Below are 23520 nucleotides of genomic sequence, written 5' to 3' on the forward strand. Positions count from 1 at the left end.
CCAGAATTCCAAAAGATGCCTAATCTTGATCATGTAACACGGCAGGAGTTTTACCCTTTATACATAATCAGTGGAAACTTTCAGACTTTTGGTTAAAGAAATTCATTACATGATACAAAGTAAGGATATGGTAGAATTGCAGATACAGTTGGCACAAGACTCTGCCATCATATTAGACACAACATTAATTTATCTAGTGTTTGCATGTACTCTTTGTCCAATTGGAAGAATTATACTCTTAATAAGATTCTTGCACGCAATCGAGTACTGGAAATTTGATTAATAGGGGCTAAATCAGGTATCATAAAAAAAGAAAGAAACACCGATACATTAGGAAAATGAGAAGATTACGGTCCGTAACTTGGTTGCATGTGACGGACACAATCTGACCGTAGATTATATTCAATGAGAAAGGCATACCAGTTTGTCCGTAGATTGTGTTCCAACTCCACGGGTTTACCTAAATCAGAAACCATTCAAAACATCAGTTTACAGCTACAGATCTACACAGCAGAAATAGCTGCCTCGAGCGCTACTAAGCTCCCCTCTCTTCACCTGACACAAACGAAGGTACCCGCTGCTGCCCTCAGAACCATTGCATTAGTTGCAGAAAAGGTTGGAATCTTAATTTCCCTTTGAAGTTTCATAATCTGCTTTGCGTTTAGTTCTTTAACTCTAATCTCCATTTCTTAGTGGACGTGATAGTGATGATTTGAAGTTTTTCTCTGACGAATGCAGATACAATCATGTTAATACTTCCCAAATTCACTTCACTGATGTGATAGAAACAAAAATATGCCAGGAGTATTCAAAACTAAAATTGAAACCAAATAAGAAATGCAATGGAAATTAAACATTGCTCCCGTATTGTTAATTGCATAAAAGGAAAAGTTTTTCCATGATCTAATCTAAAAAGTGACTATGAAGGAATGAACTGAAAAAGGAGGACGAATGTCATCTCAAATGTTGAAAAATTCTTGAACATGCAATTTGCAAATGCAAGGCAAGAAGTATGATGTGGCTATCACTTTTTCGATAGGATCCTTGGAGTAGGCAAATCAGATGTTTTGCAAAGTTGGCCATGAACATGGAGAAAAATCCTGAAAAAGAAACAAGAACTAAAGAGTAAGTTGACAAAATTATCATCAAGAAGCTGGGATCATATGCACAGCAGCAATGATGCTCCCGTGATTTGAGGCACTGGAGCATTCCAAGAAAATGAATTTAACGGAAGAAGGTACCTTTACGCCCCCGAGGTCAAGCTCTTGCAACTGACAAGCAAGATTCAATATAGAATTAGCTCTCTATTGAAAGCTGTGCAGTTTATATCAGAAACCTTGGGGCCATTCTTTCCCCGCCTTTCTCTTATTATATAGTAATTTGAACAATGAAAACCATATTTTTCATGCATAGTGGGAGCAGGGAGGACACCAACAACTCTTTTTGTAGCGACTAGAGCTAAGAGCAGTCAGCAATTTCCATATCTTCAAGATAGATGAAGTGTTGAAGACACTTGTAGGTCATTGTTCTTCAGCTCTTATGCTGCTCCAAGTGAAAGAGGGCGAGGGTGCAAGACAGGAGCCAGTATTATGGAAGTGACTCTTTTTTGTCAGTGCCACTAATATTGCAGTCTGACCAAGAAGGGAAACTCTGCAATACCCTCCATCAAAAGGATATGGTTGCAGTCTGGAGGCAACACCTAGCTCAAAAGCTCTCAGTTACATGATGCTGCCACATTTTTCAACATAAAGATGCGAGGAGGGCTTGCATCTTTCCAGGCAGCAAACTGAGCTCCTTGCAATATGTACTTCTGAAAAGAGGCATTAAATGATCATGGTCTCAATTCTACAAAGAATTGTAAACAATGATTTGTCTTTCGAATTTTTACATAATTCCTATGTAGAAAGTAGGAAGAGAAAGAGCAGGAAAGGCAACCACGGATGATCCCCCACTTACTCGTGAGCAAATGCCATCTTTGAGTATCAACTCTTTTTCAAGAAGCATGCTTGAATTATAGATATTCATTCCAATTTATCAAAGGTCTACAGGGATATATGAAAATATTTACAATGAACACAAAATGCAACATATCTAAATTATCTTGTTGCATAGGATAAATATGAAAATATCAGAAGTGGAGCAGAGCATTACAGATGGAATATGCAGCAAATACATACTAAAGAAGCTATACCAGAGATAGAGTGCAGTCAATTGTACTCCACGGGAACAACATACAAGGGGAAGAGACATTAGAAACCACTTCAAATTAGTTGTCTTTTTTCCTTTTCAGAAAAAATGATTATTCAGTATTTATTGCTTCTTTTCTGTTTATTATTACTAAGGGCTAAATAAGTGACCTGTTTGAATTTATTCACCTTTCTGTTTATTCAGAATTGTTGATGGTTATTGTCAAAAATGTACTCATCTGATGTTTGTACCTTCTTCGTGTGGAAAGATCTTAGAAGGTTGAAAATTTAGACAACAGCCAGACACATACAAGGTGAAGATAAGAATGAAATTAAGTCATAACTGTTATCAGCACAAATATCCATCACTGGTTTTCTACTCGTTTTCTTTTTGCACTCCTTTCTACTCTCCAAATTAATTTGATGAACTCTTCATCTATTTAGGATCAAACACAAAGAAATATCCAGCAATGGTGCCTTTTACATGCCTAATGCTACCACGTCAAAAAGGGTCAATACCATTGAAACCAACAACCAACACCTAAGCCTGGTAACCTTCTGATTCACACTAGCTACTTTTCATATGAATAGAAATTTTATTTTTATGTGTACCTTGAATTGCTTGAATAACACAACATAAATCCCAGTAGTGGTGTTGTCTCTCATGTCTAAACTATATTCCCAACCAACCCAAGTCTAGACTATATTTTGAAGGGGCTATGACAATTCTAGATCTAAAAACCTTACCATAATGCGATGAATAATGATAGCATGATGTTGTGGCCTGAAAAACATATATGCATGACAGGTTCTGGCTTGTGATATTCTAGTTGATGGTTTCCACACTGGTCTGTTTGCTGTACGAAAAACCAAGGAAGTTAAAGATATGTGGAAGTTACCTGTATCTTACCATAAAAAATTGTTCAATAAGCCAGAAAATTAACCTCAAAATAAAAATGAAATTTGCAAAAGAAAGTGCTGGAATAGTTTAAAATAGACATAATAAGCATGGAAGCACTTAGTTTGGCGAAATCTTAAAGAAGATGTCCTGCAATAGCATAATGATGAAGAAAGAAATAAAGGAAATCCAGGAATTAACAGAAAAAGGAAAATAACAAGCCTTCAAAGATGCCATCAAGAACAAATACTCATATAGAATGGGTGCATAACAGTTCCCCTAATAGGAATTGAATAAAACATAAGAAATATTTACATTACATTGTACTGTGTAGTGTTCAAAACATTTTTAAGAGTTAAAATAACTATGGCATAGAGGAAGAACAGATCTTGATGTCAGGGAAACAAACTGAAGTGCCAACAAACCAAAAATAATAATAATTGTAATGTAAACTGAAAGTGCATGACTGATCGCAGGATAAGTTTATCATTGACATCCTTGAAATATGAGCTACCTTGTGCTAATCTTCTTCCTTTCTCTACTCTAAAAATAATGTCAGCAACTCTGCAATGGCTGCCATTCTATAAATATTAATCTACTGCAAAGATGGAGGTCACTCGCCCCCCATTTTGCAATGGCCGAAGATAGAGCAATGATGGTCCTTAGAATACTGAGAGAGGTGTATCATCTCGACTGGGAGAGAGCAACCCATGTCCTGGCAGATATGTCAAATTTTGACAAGATTAAAGCACTTTATACCTGCTCTTTAGAAGAAGCAAATTGTGTTCTATTATAGTTTAAAGCAGAATTAAAGGATTATAAAACGAGTCAGGCAAAATAAGCTTATAGCTTCAAACAAAAAATTATTGAATGTATCAAAGAAAGCACAGAAAACATTTAGAAAGTTTAAGAACAATCTAATTATTGCAGGTTTTTGTTCTCCATCAGCAGTTACCAAAGAAAACATTTGTCTGCCTGAGTTTGTGGCCTCCATGATTGGAATCTAGGGTGCAAAAATGAACCAAAAGCATGGGCTCTTATTTTAAAAAAAAAAGTTGAAAAAGTAATACAAATGGTGAAATCTATAGCTAGAAAGTAATATATTATGAGATTGTTGCACCAGTAAAGGCCACTACTTCAACTGTTCTTTCAGCACATCCTAGTTATTCATAGCAGGCAATTCGCACTGCAATCATTTTGCCTTTTGAGGCTCTAGAGGATTTCGAGAGAATAAAATATATGAAGACAACAAAAATTAAAAAAACAACAAGGACCTTTAATTATTATATAAATAGATGATGGTGAGGGTCTTGTAACTTTGGAAGGCAAGCCCTCACCTGTAATCGGTGTCATTATCAAGGAACTAGCTCGCCATCGATTACCAGACAAGGGATGTGAGCAATCTTGGGCCAGTCTTGTCCTTTCTCCCATTCTAGCCTTGGTTTCAACATTGGGCAATCGGAGATATCTAATTTGGTGAGAGAGGCAGGCAGTCCCTCTTCTGGTAGGGACTGGAGTCTGTGGCAGAAGCCGATAACTAGGCGTTGAAGAGAGGTGAGGTGTCGAAGACCTGAATAGTTTAGCACTTTCAGATTCTCAAGGAACTGCAACAAGAGAGCTTGAAGCGTGCAAGGCAGTTGCCAGTCCTCCTCTGGAAATGACTCTACTCCATCCTTGATACCCACGATCCACAAGTCCGTGAGAGAGGGGAGTTTATCCAAACCCCACTGTCTTTGGCGACTCATGAGCTTTTTGCACCTCAAGATCTCAAGGATTTGTAGGCTAGAGGGCAAACCCCCTTCCGGGAAGCACTCAATTTCTGGACAATTTTCTAGATGCAGATTTCGAAGAGATGGGAGGAGGGATTCCATCCGTTGTGGCAGCGACTTGAGCTTCTGGCAATCTTTGATAAAAATCTCCGTTAGATTGGGGGCTGCCAATCCTCCCTCTGGAAAAGACATTAGATCATCGCAGCTTAAGATGTATAAGACTTGAAGTGACATCATTGTAGTAGTAGTAGTTGTCATGCCACTCTGATTCCCAATCCCAGGTGCAGGTGTAGCAAGAACTGAGAGCATCTCAATACTCTTGCATTTCAGGATAACAAAAAATTTTAGCATGGGAAACGAGGCAAGCCACTCTACTTTGACTTTGACAGAGTCACAATTCTCTACTTGCAAGTACTCCAAGTTCCCACCACCCTCCCAGTTTGAACCCCCTAATTCCAAATTGCAGCATCTCTTGCACGCAAGTGATTTAACTGAGGTTGGTGGTCTACTCACGTGCGAGGGTGAGAGAGACCCACAATCATCAATTGTCAATCCCTCAAGTTTGTGTAATTGGTTGAGCTGTACAGGCAACTCTTTCAAATTCTTTAGAATTGAAATCTTCAATTGACAAAGAGATGAAAATTTTTGTTGAATCTCTCCATTCAGGATGCTCAATTGACCATTAGGATGCACAAGACTATCGCAGCCAGATATCTCAAGGCTTTGTAGTGATGGAAATTGTTGGGGAAGTTCTCCAATTAGTCTGGGACAATCAATTATCCTGAGCTCTTCGAGTATATTGAAGACTTCATCTTCTGGTATGTGCCATCTCTCCCACTCTGGCAGCTTCTCAATTCTCAATTTTTTTAGAGATGGGAATGGTTTGGTTGCATTGACATCTCCATAAAAATTCTGTGTCAAGGCTAATATACGAGGCATTCCAACAATCTCAAGTGATTGCAAGAACCTTAACTGCCCAAGTGTAGGCAAGGAATGACAATATTCACAACTAGACAGACTTAAGGATTCCAAACGGCTTAATGAAGGGTTGCCTAGCCAATTTGGAAATGTGGTCCCACAATATCCTTCTATTTTAAGATACTTAATGCTTGAATGAGGTCGTAGTTTATCAAGCACATCCTTTGCAACCTGTGAATTGTTAGCACCACTGTCCCACTTGAGAGTTAACTTTTCAAGGTTTTTCTTGCCTTCCATGTTCGCTAAGGATGCATCCCTACCACTAGAAATATTTTCCAGCCCAGAAAGGAATAGCTTACCACGTAGCATAGGAAGCTTGCCTAACTCCTTAATTGTCGAACCATTGTCTTTGCCTATGACAAAAGCAGTCAAGACTCGAAGGTTTATTAGTCTACCCATTTGTGGTGGCATTTTCTTCAATGGAGTTTCACTAATATCCAGGCAACACAAGTTAATCAACTTTCCTAGATTTGCCGGCAACTCTTCAAGTTCTTTGCACTTTGACAACAACAAAGTTTGTAGATTATAGAAACCGCATATCCACTTCGGTAACTCCTTTATTTTTGTAGAAGAGAGATCCAAAAATCGAAGCTGTTTCAAACCACTCCATGAGTTTGGTAACTTCAGAATATTCTCATAATAGGACAAAGATAGAATCCTTAAAGACATGAACTGGGGCAAGGTATCCTCTAAAAATTTGTTGCTTAGAGAAAATTTACGACCCAAGTCTTGACGCATTCTCAATGGCAAGAATGTTCTTATATTCTTAGTCCCCCTCAAGAGATTAAACTTATGAAATGTGTCAAACACACTAGGATGGTATGAAAAATGTCTTGCACCAGATACTGTAGCATCGCCTTCCTGACAATCTTCCAACCTAAGGCAATATTTCCCAAAAACAAACCTAGCCAAATCGTTGACAAGGTCATGCATGGAGAAAGTATGGTCAGTTGACTTATGAAATAATGATCTCATTATCAGTTCATCAAAGTACTTCTCACCCTTGTTTTCAATTCTTTTATTTTCTCCAGGATACCCTAAAAGATCATTAGCTTGCCATAACTGAATTATTTCCTCTTTTCTAAACTGGTAATCTTTGTGGAACACAGCACAATAAGCAAAGCACCTCTTAAGATGGGAAGGAAGATGAATGTAGCTTAATCTCAATGCTGGTATGGGGCCATTTTCATTATCCATTTGAGTCCACTCTTCACTTGCTAAAATCTCTTCCCATTCTTTGGGGGTTGTTTTGGAACGCAAAATACCCGCAACTGTTTTCACAGCCAAAGGCAACCCACCACACTTTTTAACAATTTTGTTTCCTATTTCTTCAAGTTCTGCATTTTCATTGCCATCTTTATTTTCAAATGCATGCTTCTTAAATAATGATCGACAATCTTCCTCTTGTATGAAATTCAGATGATGAATTGACCTTTCTTTGGCCATCATCCTTGCAACATTCTGATCTCGTGTTGTGACAATGATCTTACTTCCACATGATCCAAAATTGAAAGGGCTCCTTAAATTATCCCACTGATTGTAGTTACTATTCCAAACATCATCCAGAACAAGAAGGAACTTTTTCTGAGTTAGGCCGCCTTGTAGCTTCACTTGAAGGGAGAACAAGTTATCACTGTCAACAAAAGAAATATTGAGTTCCCTTAAAAGTTCTTTTGTTATCCTAGTAGCATCATACCCTTCTGATACGCAGACCCATGCCCTGGTAGGAAAACTCACTTCCACCCTCGAATCTTTGTAAATCATTCGAGCCAAGGTGGTCTTACCGAGCCCACCCAGTCCAACTATTGGAACCACAATGATATTTTCTGTGTCTGCATCCTCGGAGAGCAACATTTGAATTATCTTCTCTTTATCAGCATCTCTCCCAAAAATAGTAGTCTCATTAACCAAAGGTGTTTCAAATTGTTGATGTGACTGTATTTTGGAATGAACAACCTGCAAACCCAAGGGAGTAATTTGCTGTATGTATCCCTCCAGCCTCATCACTATTATTTCTATCTCAGGCATGATCCTCCTAAGAAACTTATCACCCGAAGATGCACAAGGCAGAATCCTTTCAAAGCATAATCTTCTCAAGGAGCTTGTACAAGTGCTGGTTGAGCTTTCATACTCAGTTTCTACCTTAATTCGCAGGGCTTCAGTGTTGATTCTGTCCAGTAAATCCTCTGCTTGATAAAATGTATCATGAAGCTCTTCAAGCCATTTCTTGACATATTGGTTCCATATTTCCTTGTTCTCTGCATCATCGAGCACGGCTCCAACAGTGCTTAACTTGCTCTCGAGATTCTTGAGGAGATAATCATCGGCCTTCTGATTACTAAACAAATTTAGGAATTCCGGTGCAGTCATCCTATCAAATAGCACTTGAAGGAAAGCAGAGAGGAATGAGCCTCCCACTAAGGCAGCAGCCATATATCTAGGCAGAGGTAAAAGTGAAAGCGACTTGCACAAGTAAACCAATGAGAGAGAGAGACCTGCAATAATTTTCAGTGGGAGAGCCAAGCTCAAAGAAAGAAAGAAAGAACATGAACATCAGTTCATTCGGTGTGGCTTTACCTTTTTGGCGTGCAGGATCTTTTTGTTTAATTATAATGAATTGGCAGCCAAAGGTGTACAGTTATTAAAGCAGGAAGATCACAACCATCTTTATATGTTTGACATACTCAACCCAATTCTACTAGCATACCAAAAAAAGTGCATAACAAAAAAAGTACTTTCTGAACTTTTATTTATCTGCTTCATGGTATTCAAAACACCAAATTTGGTTAGCTTTGAAAGAATTCTAGCCTTGTAAGATAAATTGTGGAAAGAATATTTTTCCAAGGTGCATCCAAAATATTAAAGAGAGCGCTATAAAGACTTGAAATTTAGGGTATCATTCAAAATAGATGACACCATCTCATGACTATCTTAGGTTGATTATGAAATATGCCATCACTTTTTTTGAAGTTTATAATTTGAGCAGTGATTTGGAAACGGAAGACATTTTTAGTTTTATAACTCAAATCAATCTCCATATAAACTCAAAATTATCCTCTTTCTACAAAGCTTATGGGCATGGGATCAATAGTTTAAAAATTAAACTCGTTTTCATCAATTTGAACTCTAGATGAACCAGGATTTACACTAACAAGCGCATTAACATCACCATAGCATGGGGGCAGATTCCTAGTACGAAGGCCCTATTTGTTCTAGAAATTCAGCAAGGAAAAGGAAATTGAAGAAAAGAAAAGTAAATTCCTCATCTTGTTTGATTATGAACGAAAGTATTAAGGAAAGGAAAATGATCTCTAAAAAGGTTGTTTCTTTTTGTTTGGTTTGTGGATTTTGAAAAGAAAATCCTTTCCTTTTTCTTTTTCTCTTTATGAAAATTAACTGATGAGTAGATGAATTTTGAAAAGGAAGATGAAAATCTCTTTTTCTTTTTCTTTTTTTGAAAATTAAAAACTTAATAGAAAATCAATTAAAATATTCTAACTAAAATTGTTTTGAGCACCTCATTCTCAACTTCAGACGTTCACATGCAAACTTGAATGGAAACTGGAAACTGATTGTAGAATTTATATTTAAAAAAATTAACAATAACAACCATAAAAATAAAGAACAATATTTTTCTAAGAACATATGACACAAATTTTAGCAAAATGTAAAGAAATTGCAAAAATTGAATATTAAACATGTGGTGGAGTCAAAGTAAAATGAAACTTACGAGTGCTTCAAATGATTTGGGGCTCACAAGTCAGTCCACAGCTTGATGAAGCTTCTCTACCTCTTCAACTCCTTTGGTGAATTGGTGGTAATGAAGAATTAATGCTGTAGTGAAATAAAAAATTGTTACCACTAAATTTGCAGAAAAGGTTTGGTATAGAGTCTGTGATCGAAGAAATTCCAAGAAATAAGAATATCTTGAGAAAACAGTGAAATTAGAATGTAGTCTGAATTATATGAAGATAATGGAGCAATTGCTTGGGTAAACTTGCCTTCCTTTTGGTGGGAGTAATAAATAGGAGGACCAGCGACAAGAAATTATCCTTTCATGCATTAATCCAATAGAGTATGGGATCTACATCAAATTTTTTTTTTAAAGAAAGAAAATGGAAGTTGCTATTTGACTTTTCGCAAATTTTCTACCAAATTGCTGCTTATCTTTTAGCAAAATTTTTAAAAGATATGTTAGTTTCTAAATTAGCAAATTGGCCCCTATACATCATTTTCCCGGAAGAGTGGTTTTCATCTAAATTAGCAAATGACAGTAAAATTCTACTATTTGGTGGTAGAATTAAACAAAAAAATTCGAATCCAAAATCTGATAATACAGAGAATTCTAAAAGCTCTTCACTGCCTACTGAGCTAACTCCGGTGATTAAGTGTACCTTTTACGTCTTATAATGCAACATCCTTTCTTTTTTTTGTTCTTTTTTTCCCCAGTTGCAATCATCTGAAAAAATAAACATTCTACTAGCTATTGATTCTTGTTCTTTTTCAGAACATGTTGAGAGCCGTCCACACTGCTAAGCCAATATTTGTGTATCCTTGAAAGAAAACCAGTAGATCTGGATTCCGACAAAAAAGGGGACCTCCACTCCATGTAATCCGATCACCAACATTGTTCAAAAAAAAAAAAAAGAAAGAAAGAGGAAGCATGACCTCCAAGTGCAACTAATCACATCACCAAAATTGTCAAAAGGGACACCATAAAAGTTGTTGAAATATAAACCAAGTTAGTGTTGATTGGTTAGTTTTATTTTACTTGCCACATGTCATTTCTTTATTGACTAGTTTTGTTGGCAACTCTAAAGTTGGTCACATGGGATAAAATCCCATATTGGCAGTACTAATAAGTTGGGCAAGTCTATAGGGTACATAGATTATATAAAACCTCTGCTTTTTGGGTTTTGTACTTTGCAGCCACAACCTCCTTTGAGTAATCGAAGAGAATTTCTTTCCCTTTGCCTCATATGTAAAATTCTTGAGATTGTTTCCGGAGGTTTATGTGTGTTTATTTGTTTGAATCCTACAAAGTGGTATCAGAACTATTTTAGATTGAAGTATGACAAACCTTAACCCCAATATTATTTATTCTGTCCAAAAACTCAAAACAAAGGCGGAGTTCAAATTTTGGCAAAAACAAATGATAATCCATCTCAAAGCATGTACATTACATCGTTATATTGAATCTGCACTTGCTCAGGATACTAGTGAGGATGATAAGGCAAAAGATAGTTTGGTTTTTGTCACAAATTCATCAGGCAATTGACATGTCAGTTTTTGGAAAAATTGCTACGGTTGATACGGCAAAGGAGGCTTCAGATATATTGGACAAAACATACAAAGGGATTGACAGTGTGCAGCAAAATAATTTGATGATGTTGAAGAGGAAATTTGAACTTGCAACGATGGAGAAGTCAGAATCTATTGAGTTATATTTTTTTCGTTTGTCAGATATTAAAAACGAGAAGAAACTCAATCAGTATGACCTTCCTGACAGAACATTTGTTGAGAAAATTCTCAATACCCTACCCATAAAATTTGATCATGTGGTAGCTGTAATCCCTGAAACAAAAGATTTGGAGGATTTGAATATTAAAGATTTGCATGGGTCATTAATTCTGCATGAACAAAGAATTAATGAAAAATTGAAGGATATCCCGAAGAAGGATACAGTAAAGAAAGCATTGCAGGTGCAGCTGAATTTGAGAGGCAATAATGATGTTAAGGAGCAAGGCGAATCCAGTCAAAGGAATATAAGTGGTTACAATAATAGAAGTGGTCGTAGCAATAATAATAATAGAGTTCTACAAGGTACATCGAATCCTGGACGTGGTAGAGGTAATAATTTCAATTTTAGAGGTGGTCCTAGTAGAAGCAGAGGTGGTAATTTTGACAGAGACAATAATTTTAATCAAAATAAGTTTCAGAATAATTTTGGAGAGAGAGTTCAATGTTATAATTGTGAAAAATTGGGTCATAGACAATTTGAATGTAGATTTGGAGAAAATGTAGACAGAAATTTTCAAACTAATGTTGTCGACAATCAAGTGCAGGATGATAAAGAAATTTTGAAACTTTATTATTAGCATGTAATGCTGTTGATGTAGTTGATAAAATAAATGGTACTTGGATACGGGTTGTAGTAATCATATGTCCGACAAGAAAGAATTATTTGTTGAGTTTGATGAATCTGTCCATGGTAAAGTTAAATTTGGGAATAACACTGTTTTACCAGTAATTGATAAGGAAAAAATTCCTATTAGTCTGAAAAATAGGTCTATTGATTTTATTTCTGATGTTTTCTATGTTCCTAGGTTGCATCAAAATTTATTGAGTATGAGCCAGTTGTATGAAAAAAAACATGATATTCGTATCAAAAATAGTATTTGCACTCTTTGATAAAAATATTGGAATGATTGCTAGTGTACCAATAACTTCAAATCGCTTATTTTCACTAAATTTGAGTAGTGCCAATTTTTTCTATTCAAGTACAATAATAGTTGACAGTAATTGATTGTGACATATGCAATTTGATCATTTGAATTTTGACAATTTGAAATTTTTGACAAATAAAAGAATGGTTGATGGATTGCCTAATATTAGAAATTCTAGTAGAATCTGTAGTATGTGTGTTTTGGAAAAACAACATAGGGATACTTTTCAGACTGGTAAATCATGGAAGGCCAGAAAATCATTAGAAATTATTCGTTCAAATTTATGCACCATGGAGGCTCTTTCTAATGGTGGTTACAGGTATTTTATTACCTTTATTGATGATTTTTGTAGAAATGCCTGGGTGTATTTTTTGAAACAAAAATCTGTTGCCCATGATATTTGTAAAATTTTTAAGACTTTTGTTGAGAGGCAAATTGGGTGTTAGATTAAAATTTTGAGAACAAATAGGGGTCAAAAATATTTGATGTGTGATGATTTTCTTGAGAAAAAGGGGATACAATATCAGTTGACTACCAGGCACACTTCCCGACAAAATGGAGTGGTAGAGAGGAAAGATAGGAAAGTTATAAATATCGTAAGGTGTATATTGAAATTAAAATATATGCCAAAATTATTTTGCGCAGAGGCACTTTCTTATGGAATTTATCTGTTAAACAGGTGTCTTACCAGAAGTGTTTCCGAAAAAACTCTTGAAGAAGTTTGGAGTGGTAGAAAACCATTTGTTGATCATCTCAAAGTTTTTCGGTGTATTGCCTACTCCCACATTCTTGATTAATTAAGAAAAAAACTTGATGATAAGGAAGAAAAGTGTGTATTTATTGGTTATAGTAAAATCTCTCGAGGTTACAGGTTGTATAATCTTGTAACAAAAGAGATGATGTGAGTACAGATATGACTTTTGATGAAAGAGGTGTTTGGGATTGGTCTACAGGAGATTTTGAGACAGCAGAGGCGACTCTAAATTATCAGTAAGAGGAGGATAATTATGATATTTAACCATCACCAGTTGCTGAGGGTCCACAAACTGAATTAAGTGGACGTCCCCAACGTTAGCGTCAGACGCCAGCTCATCAGCAGGATTATGTTATTGCACCAAATGATATTCTTTCTAACGAAGATATTGTTAATTTTGCTTTGTTTGTAGATTGTGACCCAGTTGTGTACGAGAAAGTAGCCAGTGATGATTGTTGGGTGAAAACAATAGAGAAAAAATCCATGCAATAGAGAAGAATGACACTTGGGAACTTATTTCCCTTCCAATTGGTAAAAAAACCATTGGAGTTAAGTGGGTATATAAGACAAAATTTAAATTCAATGGAGAAATTGATAGATACAAGGCGAGACTAGTGGTGAAGGGATACAAGCAAAAGCTTGGGATTGACTATTTTGAAGTGTTTGCACCCATTGTCAGGCTTGATACAGTCTGTATGATAATTTCTCTAACTGCTCAAAATAATTGGAGAATTTATCAAATAGATATCAAGTCAGCTTTCCTGAATGGAGTTCTTAATGTAAACATGTATGTGGAGCAGCTAGCAAGATTTGTCAAAAGAGGTCAAGAAAATAAGGTGTATAGATTAAAGAGAGCTTTGTATGGATTGAAACAAGCCCCAAAAGCGTGGTATACAAGAATTGATTCCTATTTTCTGACTCGTGATTTTCAAAGGTGTCCATATGAGCACACTTTATATATTAAAATTTCTGCTCATGGTGATATTCTTATAGCGTACTTGTACGTAGATGATTTAATTTTTATAGAAAATAATCCAAAAATGATTGCAAAATTCAAGGAGACTATGATTAAATAGTTTGAGATGATAGATATGAGACTCATGTTATATTTTCTGGGAATTGAAATCTTTCAGTCTGACAATGAAATTTTTATATCTCAAAAGAAATATACAAGTGACATTTTAAAGAAGTTCAAAATGTATACAACAAAGCCAACTATAACACCAGTTGAAGAAAAATTAAGATTGACCAAGGCGCTGATGGATATGTAAATCCCACCTACTTTAAAAGTTTGGTAGGGAGTTTGAGATATTTGACTTCTACAAGGCCAGATATCAATTTTACTGTTAGTTTGATTAGCAAGTTCATGGAAAATCCACATCAGTTACACTTGCAAGTAGCTAAGAGGATTTTGAAATATATTGAAGGTACTCAATGATAGTATTTTTTATTGAGGAAATGGTCCAATTGAATTTTTTGGCTACACAGATAGTGATTGAGCAGGTTATACAGTAGAGAGGAAGAGTACTACGGGTTATGCATTTTTTATTAGTTCTGGAGTGTTTTCCTAGAGTTCGAAGAAGTAACAGGTGATTGCATTGTTTACAGCGGAGGCAGAATATATTGCAGCAACTAACAGTGCTACTCAATCTTTGTGGTTACGTCGCATACTTGGTGTCCTACAACACAAGCCGGTTAATCCTATGAAAATTTATTGTGATAATAAGTCGGCAATTGAGTTATCCAAGAATCCAGTACTCTATGGCTGTAGCAAATATATTGACATTAAATATCACTTCATACGTGAGTTAGTTCGAGAAAGGAAGATTGAAATTGATTATTGCAGAATTGAAGAGCAAGTGGCCGATATTTTCACTAAGACATTGAAGACCAAGATTTTTGCCGAGTTGAAAAAGATGTTAGATATGACCAAATTAGAGGAGTTTGGTTTAAGGGAGGCAATGTAGAAATATAAACCAAGTTGATGTTGATTGGTTAGTTTTATTTTACTGTCCACATGTTATTTCTTTATTGACTAGTTTTGTTGGCAAGTCTAAAGTTGGACACATGGGATAAAATCCCATATTGGGAGTACTAATAAGTTGGGCAAGTCTGTAGGGTACATAAGTTATATAAAACCTCTACTTTTTGGGTTTTGTACTTTGTAGCCACAACCTCTTTTGAGTAATCGAAGAGAATTTCTTTTCCTTTGTCTCATATGTCAAATTCTTGATATTGTTCCTGTGGGTTTATGTGTGTTTATTTGTTTGGATCATTTTCAGAAACCCTTTTTGGATGCAATTCAAGAAAGTGTGGCAGATAAGTATTGTGACGGATATAGGGTAGCAACTAGCAACTATTCCTGAAAGTTCATGGCCAAAATTTAGCCAAAACCAAAAAAATATAAGATTCAGATTTCATCTTGTCCATGGTTTTTCACATTGTATGTGGGATTCATAAAAATTCGTTCTATAATTACACATTATTAAAAGTGAGTTATACCATGTGCATATAAAGTGTATTTTGCATAAAATTGTTCCAAACAATTTTCCTGATGACTGTTCGGACCCCTTGTCTATATCGTAATACTAATTACAAATATTAAGTTGCAAATAAACACGAAAAAAAAGACTAAAAGTAAAAAAAAAAAGGCTAAACACAAAATTACAAATTCTAAATTATAGTCGTGACTGGCGTCCCAAAGTCAAGTGACACTTCAGCACTCAATAAAAATTGCAATTGAACTGAGAAAGAAACAAATTGCACACATAAGTATCGAACATGACAACAATACTTCTTTAATGTAATGCCACTTATGATTGGATTGTAAACCAAACTTGGATTCCAAATTCCATATTAGCAGACTGAGTTTTATATTTTTAGCCAAAAAGATAGATAAGGTCGGTTATTTTGTTAAAAAACTAATTCTATTTTGCACCCTTGAACTTCTGCTCCATTTTCAATTTATGCCCTAATAATTAATTTTGGACAGTTTGTACTCTAACTTCCAAATTTGTCCACTTAAGTCTAATTAATAACATTGTTGGCAAAATTGATAAAATAAAAGACCACGCAGATCAATAAAGCTGTATCATTTTGTTCCAACTGCAATTTTTTTACTCCTTTTGACCACTTTTAGCATATCATCATTGATATGCACGTCCTTTATTCAGTTAATTTGCTAAATGCCACTATCAAAATGTCCCAAATTGAAAGATAGGGTACAAAGTGATAATATGGTACAAATTTAGAAGTGCAAATTGGAGTTAATCCTTTGTCAGATGAACCAAGCTCAAGGGGACAAAGGACGACGAACCCTTTCACGCGGTTTTTTATGTGAATAGAAATTATAATGTACAATGATGATGCAAATTGCTGCCACACAGGCTGGTTCTTATGACCTTGGTAAATACAATTTGCAAGAAACTGAGTAATGGGTTGGAGAATCAGATTAAAGAAAAAAGAAAAAGAAAATTTGAAGAAGACAAACTTTAGTTGATTCGTTAATATTTTCGAACTTGAAATCATGTTTGGCATTGAATTGATACCTAAACAAACAAATTTAAATGTGCTTGACTTGAATCGAGTTCAAACCAAGTACAAAGTTATTTGGTTCGATTTACAACTTGCAAGTATCTCACTAATATTATGGAAATTAAGCTGCCGATAAAATTTCACCGGTGGATTTTTCTCGAGTGATAGGCCCAAGTTATAATTTCCAGACAGCACTTACCAACTAAGCCCCCAAATAGATTATATTAACACCAGTTAGGCCCCTCTAAAATATGTTAGAGTAGAAGTAAAAGTAGGTGTAGATGTTATCGATTGAAAAAAAAATAAATAAATAAAGACTAGTACAACTATGGGACACAAACCAGCGCACAACTTCACAATACCAAAGCTCCAACTTATTTAGATAGACACCAAGTCAAATAAGCTAAGCTGAGACCTATCCCAAGCTTACGGATGAATCCTAACTCCTATTTATAGATGGTTTTCGGCTCTGGGAATTTCTAGAAGGCAAAGGATTATTTTCTATAAAGTTGAGGCGGCGGAAATCACAAGCTGTTACTTCTGGACTAATCTTCTAGACATGAATCTGTTAGGGTGGTTATCTAAATTTAACCACTGGTGAAAACCATCACCTTTAAACCCAAGATCTGTATGGTGATTATTAAGAAATACATTAACTGTAAAATAGCGGAAGCGTACCTGAATCCATATTGATAAACTTGATACTTGAATCCCTAGAGATTTGGGGTGGCCTTCCAGGTCAACAGGTATTTACCAGTCCTTGAGAGAGCCCTTTAGTTTCTCTCTGGTATCTTTCCTGACGATGGGATGTCAGGGAAGGAGTATTTTGTGGTATTAGGAAATACGACAACTAAAACGATACCTGTGACCTGGGGACCATAACCCTATTTATAGGTAACATTCCTGTTACCTTTGGAGCCCTATTTCAGCCCATCATTGAAATAGGAGCCCATAAGTTTCTACACATATAAAAGGGCCCACATCCGATTAGATACATTAAACCCAAACTATATTTGATCACTTTAATTGGGTTTAACCTTAATTGACAGTTTGCAATACATAATTATTCACATATAAGTCCAATGTTGGATTAAGGATCCAACAATCTCCCACTTGGACTATATGTGTAACCTTATAATTATGTTTTGCAATTAACCGTATGAGCTCAACTTTACTGTCATTATCACAATGTATCTGTAACCAATTCGGTCCATCAATTACACCAATATAGGATCAAAGCGGCCTTTGTTACAATTTCGTAACTCGACCCATCAATGGTCACATATATCAATGCAATTGAATGACATGAATTATGATGTAGATGTGTAGCATGGAAATTTCATGTAATGTGATCAAAACATGCCTATTTTCAACTGGTCCACCTTAAATTTTATGAGATCAAATCATACCAAAATTAGAGTGCAAATAAATCCAAACTTTATTTTATGCATAAAATATCTTTAATAACTGAAAAATATCATAAGAGCATTTAAAATAACAAACTCCCACTAAAAACTATACATCGTTTAATACGACACCCATATGAGCAGTATGCTCATGAAACATTTTGGGTGGCAATCCCTTAGTAAGCGGATCCGCAACCATGGAGTTTGTCCCGATGTGCTCTATTGATAACTGTCCATTCTGCACTCTTTCTTTAACAGTCAGGAACTTGATATCTATATGTTTAGATTTGGTCGAGCTCCTATTGTTATTGGAATATAAGACTGCTGACTTATTGTCACAGAATAATTTGAGTGGTCTTTCAATGCCATCCACTACACGTAACCCTGTGACGAAATTTCGCAGCCAAATTCCCTGGTTGGATGCCTCATAACAAGCTATAAATTCTGCAGCCATAGTGGAAGATGCTATGAGGGACTGTTTAGCACTCTTCCAAGATATGGCACCTCCAGCCAACAAGTAGACATAGCCTGACGTTGACTTCATAGTATCTTTGCATCCAGCATAATCGGAATCAGTATACCCAATGATCTCTAACTCATCTGACTTCCGATACGTGAGCATGTAGTCCTTTGTTTTCTGTAGATATCGTAAGACCCGTTTGGTTGCTTTCCAATGATCTAATCCAGGATTACTCAAATATCTACCCAACATCCCAGTAATGTACGCAATATCCGGACGCGTACATACTTGAGCATACATTAGACTCCCTACTGCTGAGGCATAAGGAATCTTTTGCATCTCTCTTTCCTCAAAAGCATTCTTGGGACACTGCTCAAGACTAAATTTGTCTCCTTTAGCCACAGGAGTGTCACCTGGTTTACAACTTTGCATGCCATACCTTTTGAGAACCTTTTCGATATAGCCCTTTTGTGATAGTCCTAAAATACCCCGAGAGCGATCACGGTGTATCTGTATGCCTAACACAAAAGATGCATCACCAAGATCTTTCATCTCAAAATTCTTAGTTAGAAATTTCTTGGTTTCATGCAATAGACCAATATCGTTGCTGGCAAGCAAAATATCATCAACATACAATACCAGAAAAATATATTTGCTCCCACAGAACTTATGGTATATACAATCATCCACTAAATTCATCTCGAAACCAAATGAGATGATCACCTGATGAAATTTGAAATACCATTGTCGAGACGCTTGTTTGAGCCCATAGATGGATTTTTTAAGTTTGCAAACCATATTCTTTGGATCTCCTGATACAAAGTTTTCTGGTTGCACCATATAAATTGTCTCATCAATGTTACCATTGAGAAACGCTGTCTTTACATCCATCTGATGTAACTCAAGATCGAAATGTGCCACTAATGCCATGATAATTCTAAAAGAATCCTTTGAAGAGACTGGAGAGAAGGTTTCTTTATAGTCGATACCTTCTTTTTGTGTAAATCCCTTAGCGACAAGGCGAGCTTTGAATCTTTCCACATTGCCTTTCGAATCCCTTTTAATTTTAAATATCCATTTACAACCAATGGGTTTCGCACCTTCTGGCAATGGGACAAGATCCCAAATATCATTGTCCTTCATGGATTTAATCTCCTCATTCATGGCATCGATCCACTTTTGAGAATTTGAACTTTCTATGGCTTGACGGAAGTTGATTGGATCATCTTCCATCAATCCAATGTCATCCTCATGTTCTTGGAGAAAAGCAATGTAATCATCTGGCACTGCACTTCTCCTTTCTCTAGTGGATCTTCTTAATGGCACTGGTTCTTGGAGAGGAAGAGTTTGTTCTTCTATAACAGTTTGTTCTTCGACATTGTCTTGATTTGTTATGTCATGATCTTGTTCAGGAATAGGGTCCAAAACAAGATCAATGACACCTGTGGGAATATTAATATATTCCTCTTTAAAGACAATGTCCCTTACTGTATTTTCTCCCCCAAACTCGACATCCTCAAAGAACCGAGCATTTCCTGTCTCAAAAATTGATTTGGCTGTGGGATCATAAAACTTGTAACCTCTGGATCTTTCAGAGTATCCAACAAAATAACAACTAATCGTTCTTGAGTCCAGTTTCTTTTCATTAGGCCTGTAAGGCCTTGCCTCAGCTGGACACCCCCAAACATGCATATGCTTTAAACTGGGCTTTTTCCCTGTCCAAAGCTCATAAGGGGTTTTGATAGTTGCTTTAGTTGGAACTCTATTAAGGATATATGCTGCAGTCTTAAGTGCTTCACCCCAGAGTGACTCTGGTAAGGTAGAATGACATATCATACTCCTTACCATATCCTTAAGCGTTCTATTTCGTCTTTCAGCTACACCATTCATAGTGGGTGAACCCGGCATAGTGTACTGTGGAACGATACCGCATTCCTCTAGGTATTTAGCAAATGGTCCTGGACGTTGTTCACCTGAACCGTCATATCTACCATAGTACTCACCACCACGGTCAGATCTGACGCTTTTAATTCTTTTGTTGAGTTGATTCTCAACTTCAGCTTTAAAATTTTTGAACACGTCCAGTGACTGTGACTTTTCAGAAATGAGATATATGTAGCCATATCTTGAAAAATCGTCTATGAACGTTATAAAATATTGTTGACCATTCCATGCAGATGTAGGAAATGGTCCACAAATATCTGTATGTATAAGTTCTAAGACGTCTGAGGACCTATTGGCTTCAAATCTCCTTTGATTGGTTTGTTTCCCTTTTATACAGTTAATGCAATCATCAAAATCTGTAAAATTCAAGGGGCCGAGAATTTCATTTGACACAAGCCTTTCCATTCTCCGTTTGGAGATATGTCCCAATCTCTTGTGCCATAATGCAGCTGAATTCTCATTGGCTAATTTTCTTTTAACTCCTCTAGTACTCAAATGCAGAGATTCATTAAATGAGGTAATTGTGTCAATTAAATATAGATTATCGTAGTGCATTAAAGAACCAGAACCAACCAATTTTGAATCATGAAACAATTCAAATTTTCCATTTCCAAATGAACAAAAATAACCAAATTTGTCCAAAGCAGAAATAGAAATTAAATTCCGTCTAAAAGACGGTACAACAAATGTCTCATTGAGATCCAAATAAAATCCGGTCTTTAACAATAATCTAAAAACTCCAATTGCCTCAACTTGAACTGTTTTGCCATCGCCCACGTAGATATATCTTTCACTATCATTAGGCTTTCGGCAATTCAGGCAACCCTGCATAGACACACTGATGTGAGTTGTTGCACCAGAATCTAACCACCATGTGTGTCTAGGTACCGAAGTTAAATTAACCTCAGAACAAACCAAATTACTATATTTCATTGAAACAAGGCGTGTCAAGAGCGTACTAACTTCAGCCTTTTCGTTCTTGACAAACCTTTTTTCAATGTCCTGAAGGAACTCTTTAGCGGTTACAGTCGTTTCTGACATTGTTCCCCTGAATGCTTCTGGAACGGCCTTTTTAATGATCATCAGACACAAGCGATTTGATCTCTCCCACCTCTCATTATTTCTCTTTTCATCAGAGGTACTCTGATCTGTAAGAGGTGGGGGAGAATCATCCCTTAACGCAAGGTCGAGATCCATTACTCCAAGTACTATCAAGAGATTTTCTTTCCAGGACTTGAAGTTTGTGCCATTCAGCATAGGAATATTATTGATGTTGGAAGTAATATTTGTAAGATCATTCGCAACTGAACAGAAATCATAATATAATTAAAACAAGCTCACATAAATCAAAACAATAATAAATTCAAATAATGGCAGTCCCATCTCAAGATATCGATATTCCATTAATATTTCGTCTTTGGACAAAAATATTAACTTCTGAGTGATATCTTGGTGCAGTAATAAATACTGATAATAATAACATGTCGAAAATAAATTTTCCTTTGGGCCAATTTATAAATCACATGTAAAATCCAAATAATTATCACGTATTTATTACCACAAGTGCACATGTAATTTCATTAAATATTGACCTTCCTTTGGGCCGATCAATATTCATAAAATTACTAGTGCCCAACTAATTATATTTTAAAATAAATTAATTTCCATAATAGAGGTCACTTTGGTGGCATATTATTTCAATTAATTTATTCCAAAATATATATAATCATACCAATATTCGAATTTAAAATTATACAAATTAAACAAAATTTTGATCAAAGTCAACTTTGGTCAACTCTGATCTAACAATTAATTGGATCAAAACTTATTGGACCAAAGGTCCATATCCATAATTTGACCCAATTTATTATTCAAGCCCAATTTTTTTTTTTTTTTAAGTCCATAAATACTTTATAAAATTATATATATGGTGGGCCAAACATATGGACTTTAATAGGGCTTAAATATCCTATTTAACTTTATTAGGGTTCACTTAAAGTAAATAAACCCTAATTTTCTTAATATAAATACATACATATTTATAAATAATGAAACAGGCCAAAGAATCCAATTATTGACAAATTGAATCAATATAATAAATATTAAATTAGCCAAACCAAATCATCATAGTAAACAAACGAAAGTTTGGTTACAGTGAGGCTTGACCGAATGCATAAAGTCATTGTAACAATCATAAAGACATCAATCATGACTTGACATTATGGCAATCAATGGCGTGACTTTATATCAAGAAAAGAATGAGTCTGGACTCAGCGGCCATGCAAATAAAACTAAAAGTGATTGCCGGTTTTATTTTTATTTTTCTATGAGTCAGAGGCCGAAATGCAAAAGGCATGCAATTATAAAGCCATCAGCAACCAAAACATAAAGCCGCATCGATAAACGATCATGACAGGAACAAGAATCCAAATAGTGAACAATTGGCCATTACCAAGAATTTTTTTTTTTTTTTTTTTTTATGGCCAACAACCATATAACCGAAACCGAATCCATGAGACACAGAAATTATATATGTATATATGCATATATATATAAGTTACTAAATCCAAATTATTTCTCAATAATCAACCATATGGGCTCTGATACCACTTGTTAGGGTGGTTATCTAAATTTAACCACTGGTGAAAACCATCACCTTTAAACCCAAGATCTGTATGGTGATTATTAAGAAATACATTAACTGTAAAATAGCGGAAGCGTACCTGAATCCATATTGATAAACTTGATACTTGAATCCCTAGAGATTTGGGGTGGCCTTCCAGGTCAACAGGTATTTACCAGTCCTTGAGAGAGCCCTTTAGTTTCTCTCTGGTATCTTTCCTGACGATGGGATGTCAGGGAAGGAGTATTTTGTGGTATTAGGAAATACGACAACTAAAACGATACCTGTGACCTGGGGACCATAACCCTATTTATAGGTAACATTCCTGTTACCTTTGGAGCCCTATTTCAGCCCATCATTGAAATAGGAGCCCATAAGTTTCTACACATATAAAAGGGCCCACATCCGATTAGATACATTAAACCCAAACTATATTTGATCACTTTAATTGGGTTTAACCTTAATTGACAGTTTGCAATACATAATTATTCACATATAAGTCTAATGTTGGATTAAGGATCC

General features: G+C 35.7%; 1 protein-coding gene across 1 annotated transcript; it reads right to left on the reverse strand.

Annotated features, from left to right (window-relative positions):
* Positions 1 to 4439: 4439 nt before the first annotated feature.
* On the reverse strand, positions 4440 to 8264 carry LOC113752164 (putative disease resistance protein At3g14460). The gene has a single exon (XM_027296296.1). The coding sequence runs from the start codon at positions 8262 to 8264 to the stop codon at positions 4440 to 4442; it is 3825 nt and encodes a 1274-aa protein (XP_027152097.1).
* Between the last annotated feature and the right edge of the window lie 15256 nt (positions 8265 to 23520).

This window comes from Coffea eugenioides, chromosome 11 (genome assembly GCF_003713205.1).
Source record: "Coffea eugenioides isolate CCC68of chromosome 11, Ceug_1.0, whole genome shotgun sequence".
Taxonomy (NCBI): Eukaryota; Viridiplantae; Streptophyta; class Magnoliopsida; order Gentianales; family Rubiaceae; genus Coffea; species Coffea eugenioides.

What these genes read in the sequence shown, in the direction of transcription:
- LOC113752164 (XM_027296296.1), bottom strand. Translation starts at nt 8,264, where the DNA reads ATGGCTGCTGCCTTAGTGGGAGGCTCATTCCTCTCTGCTTTCCTTCAA.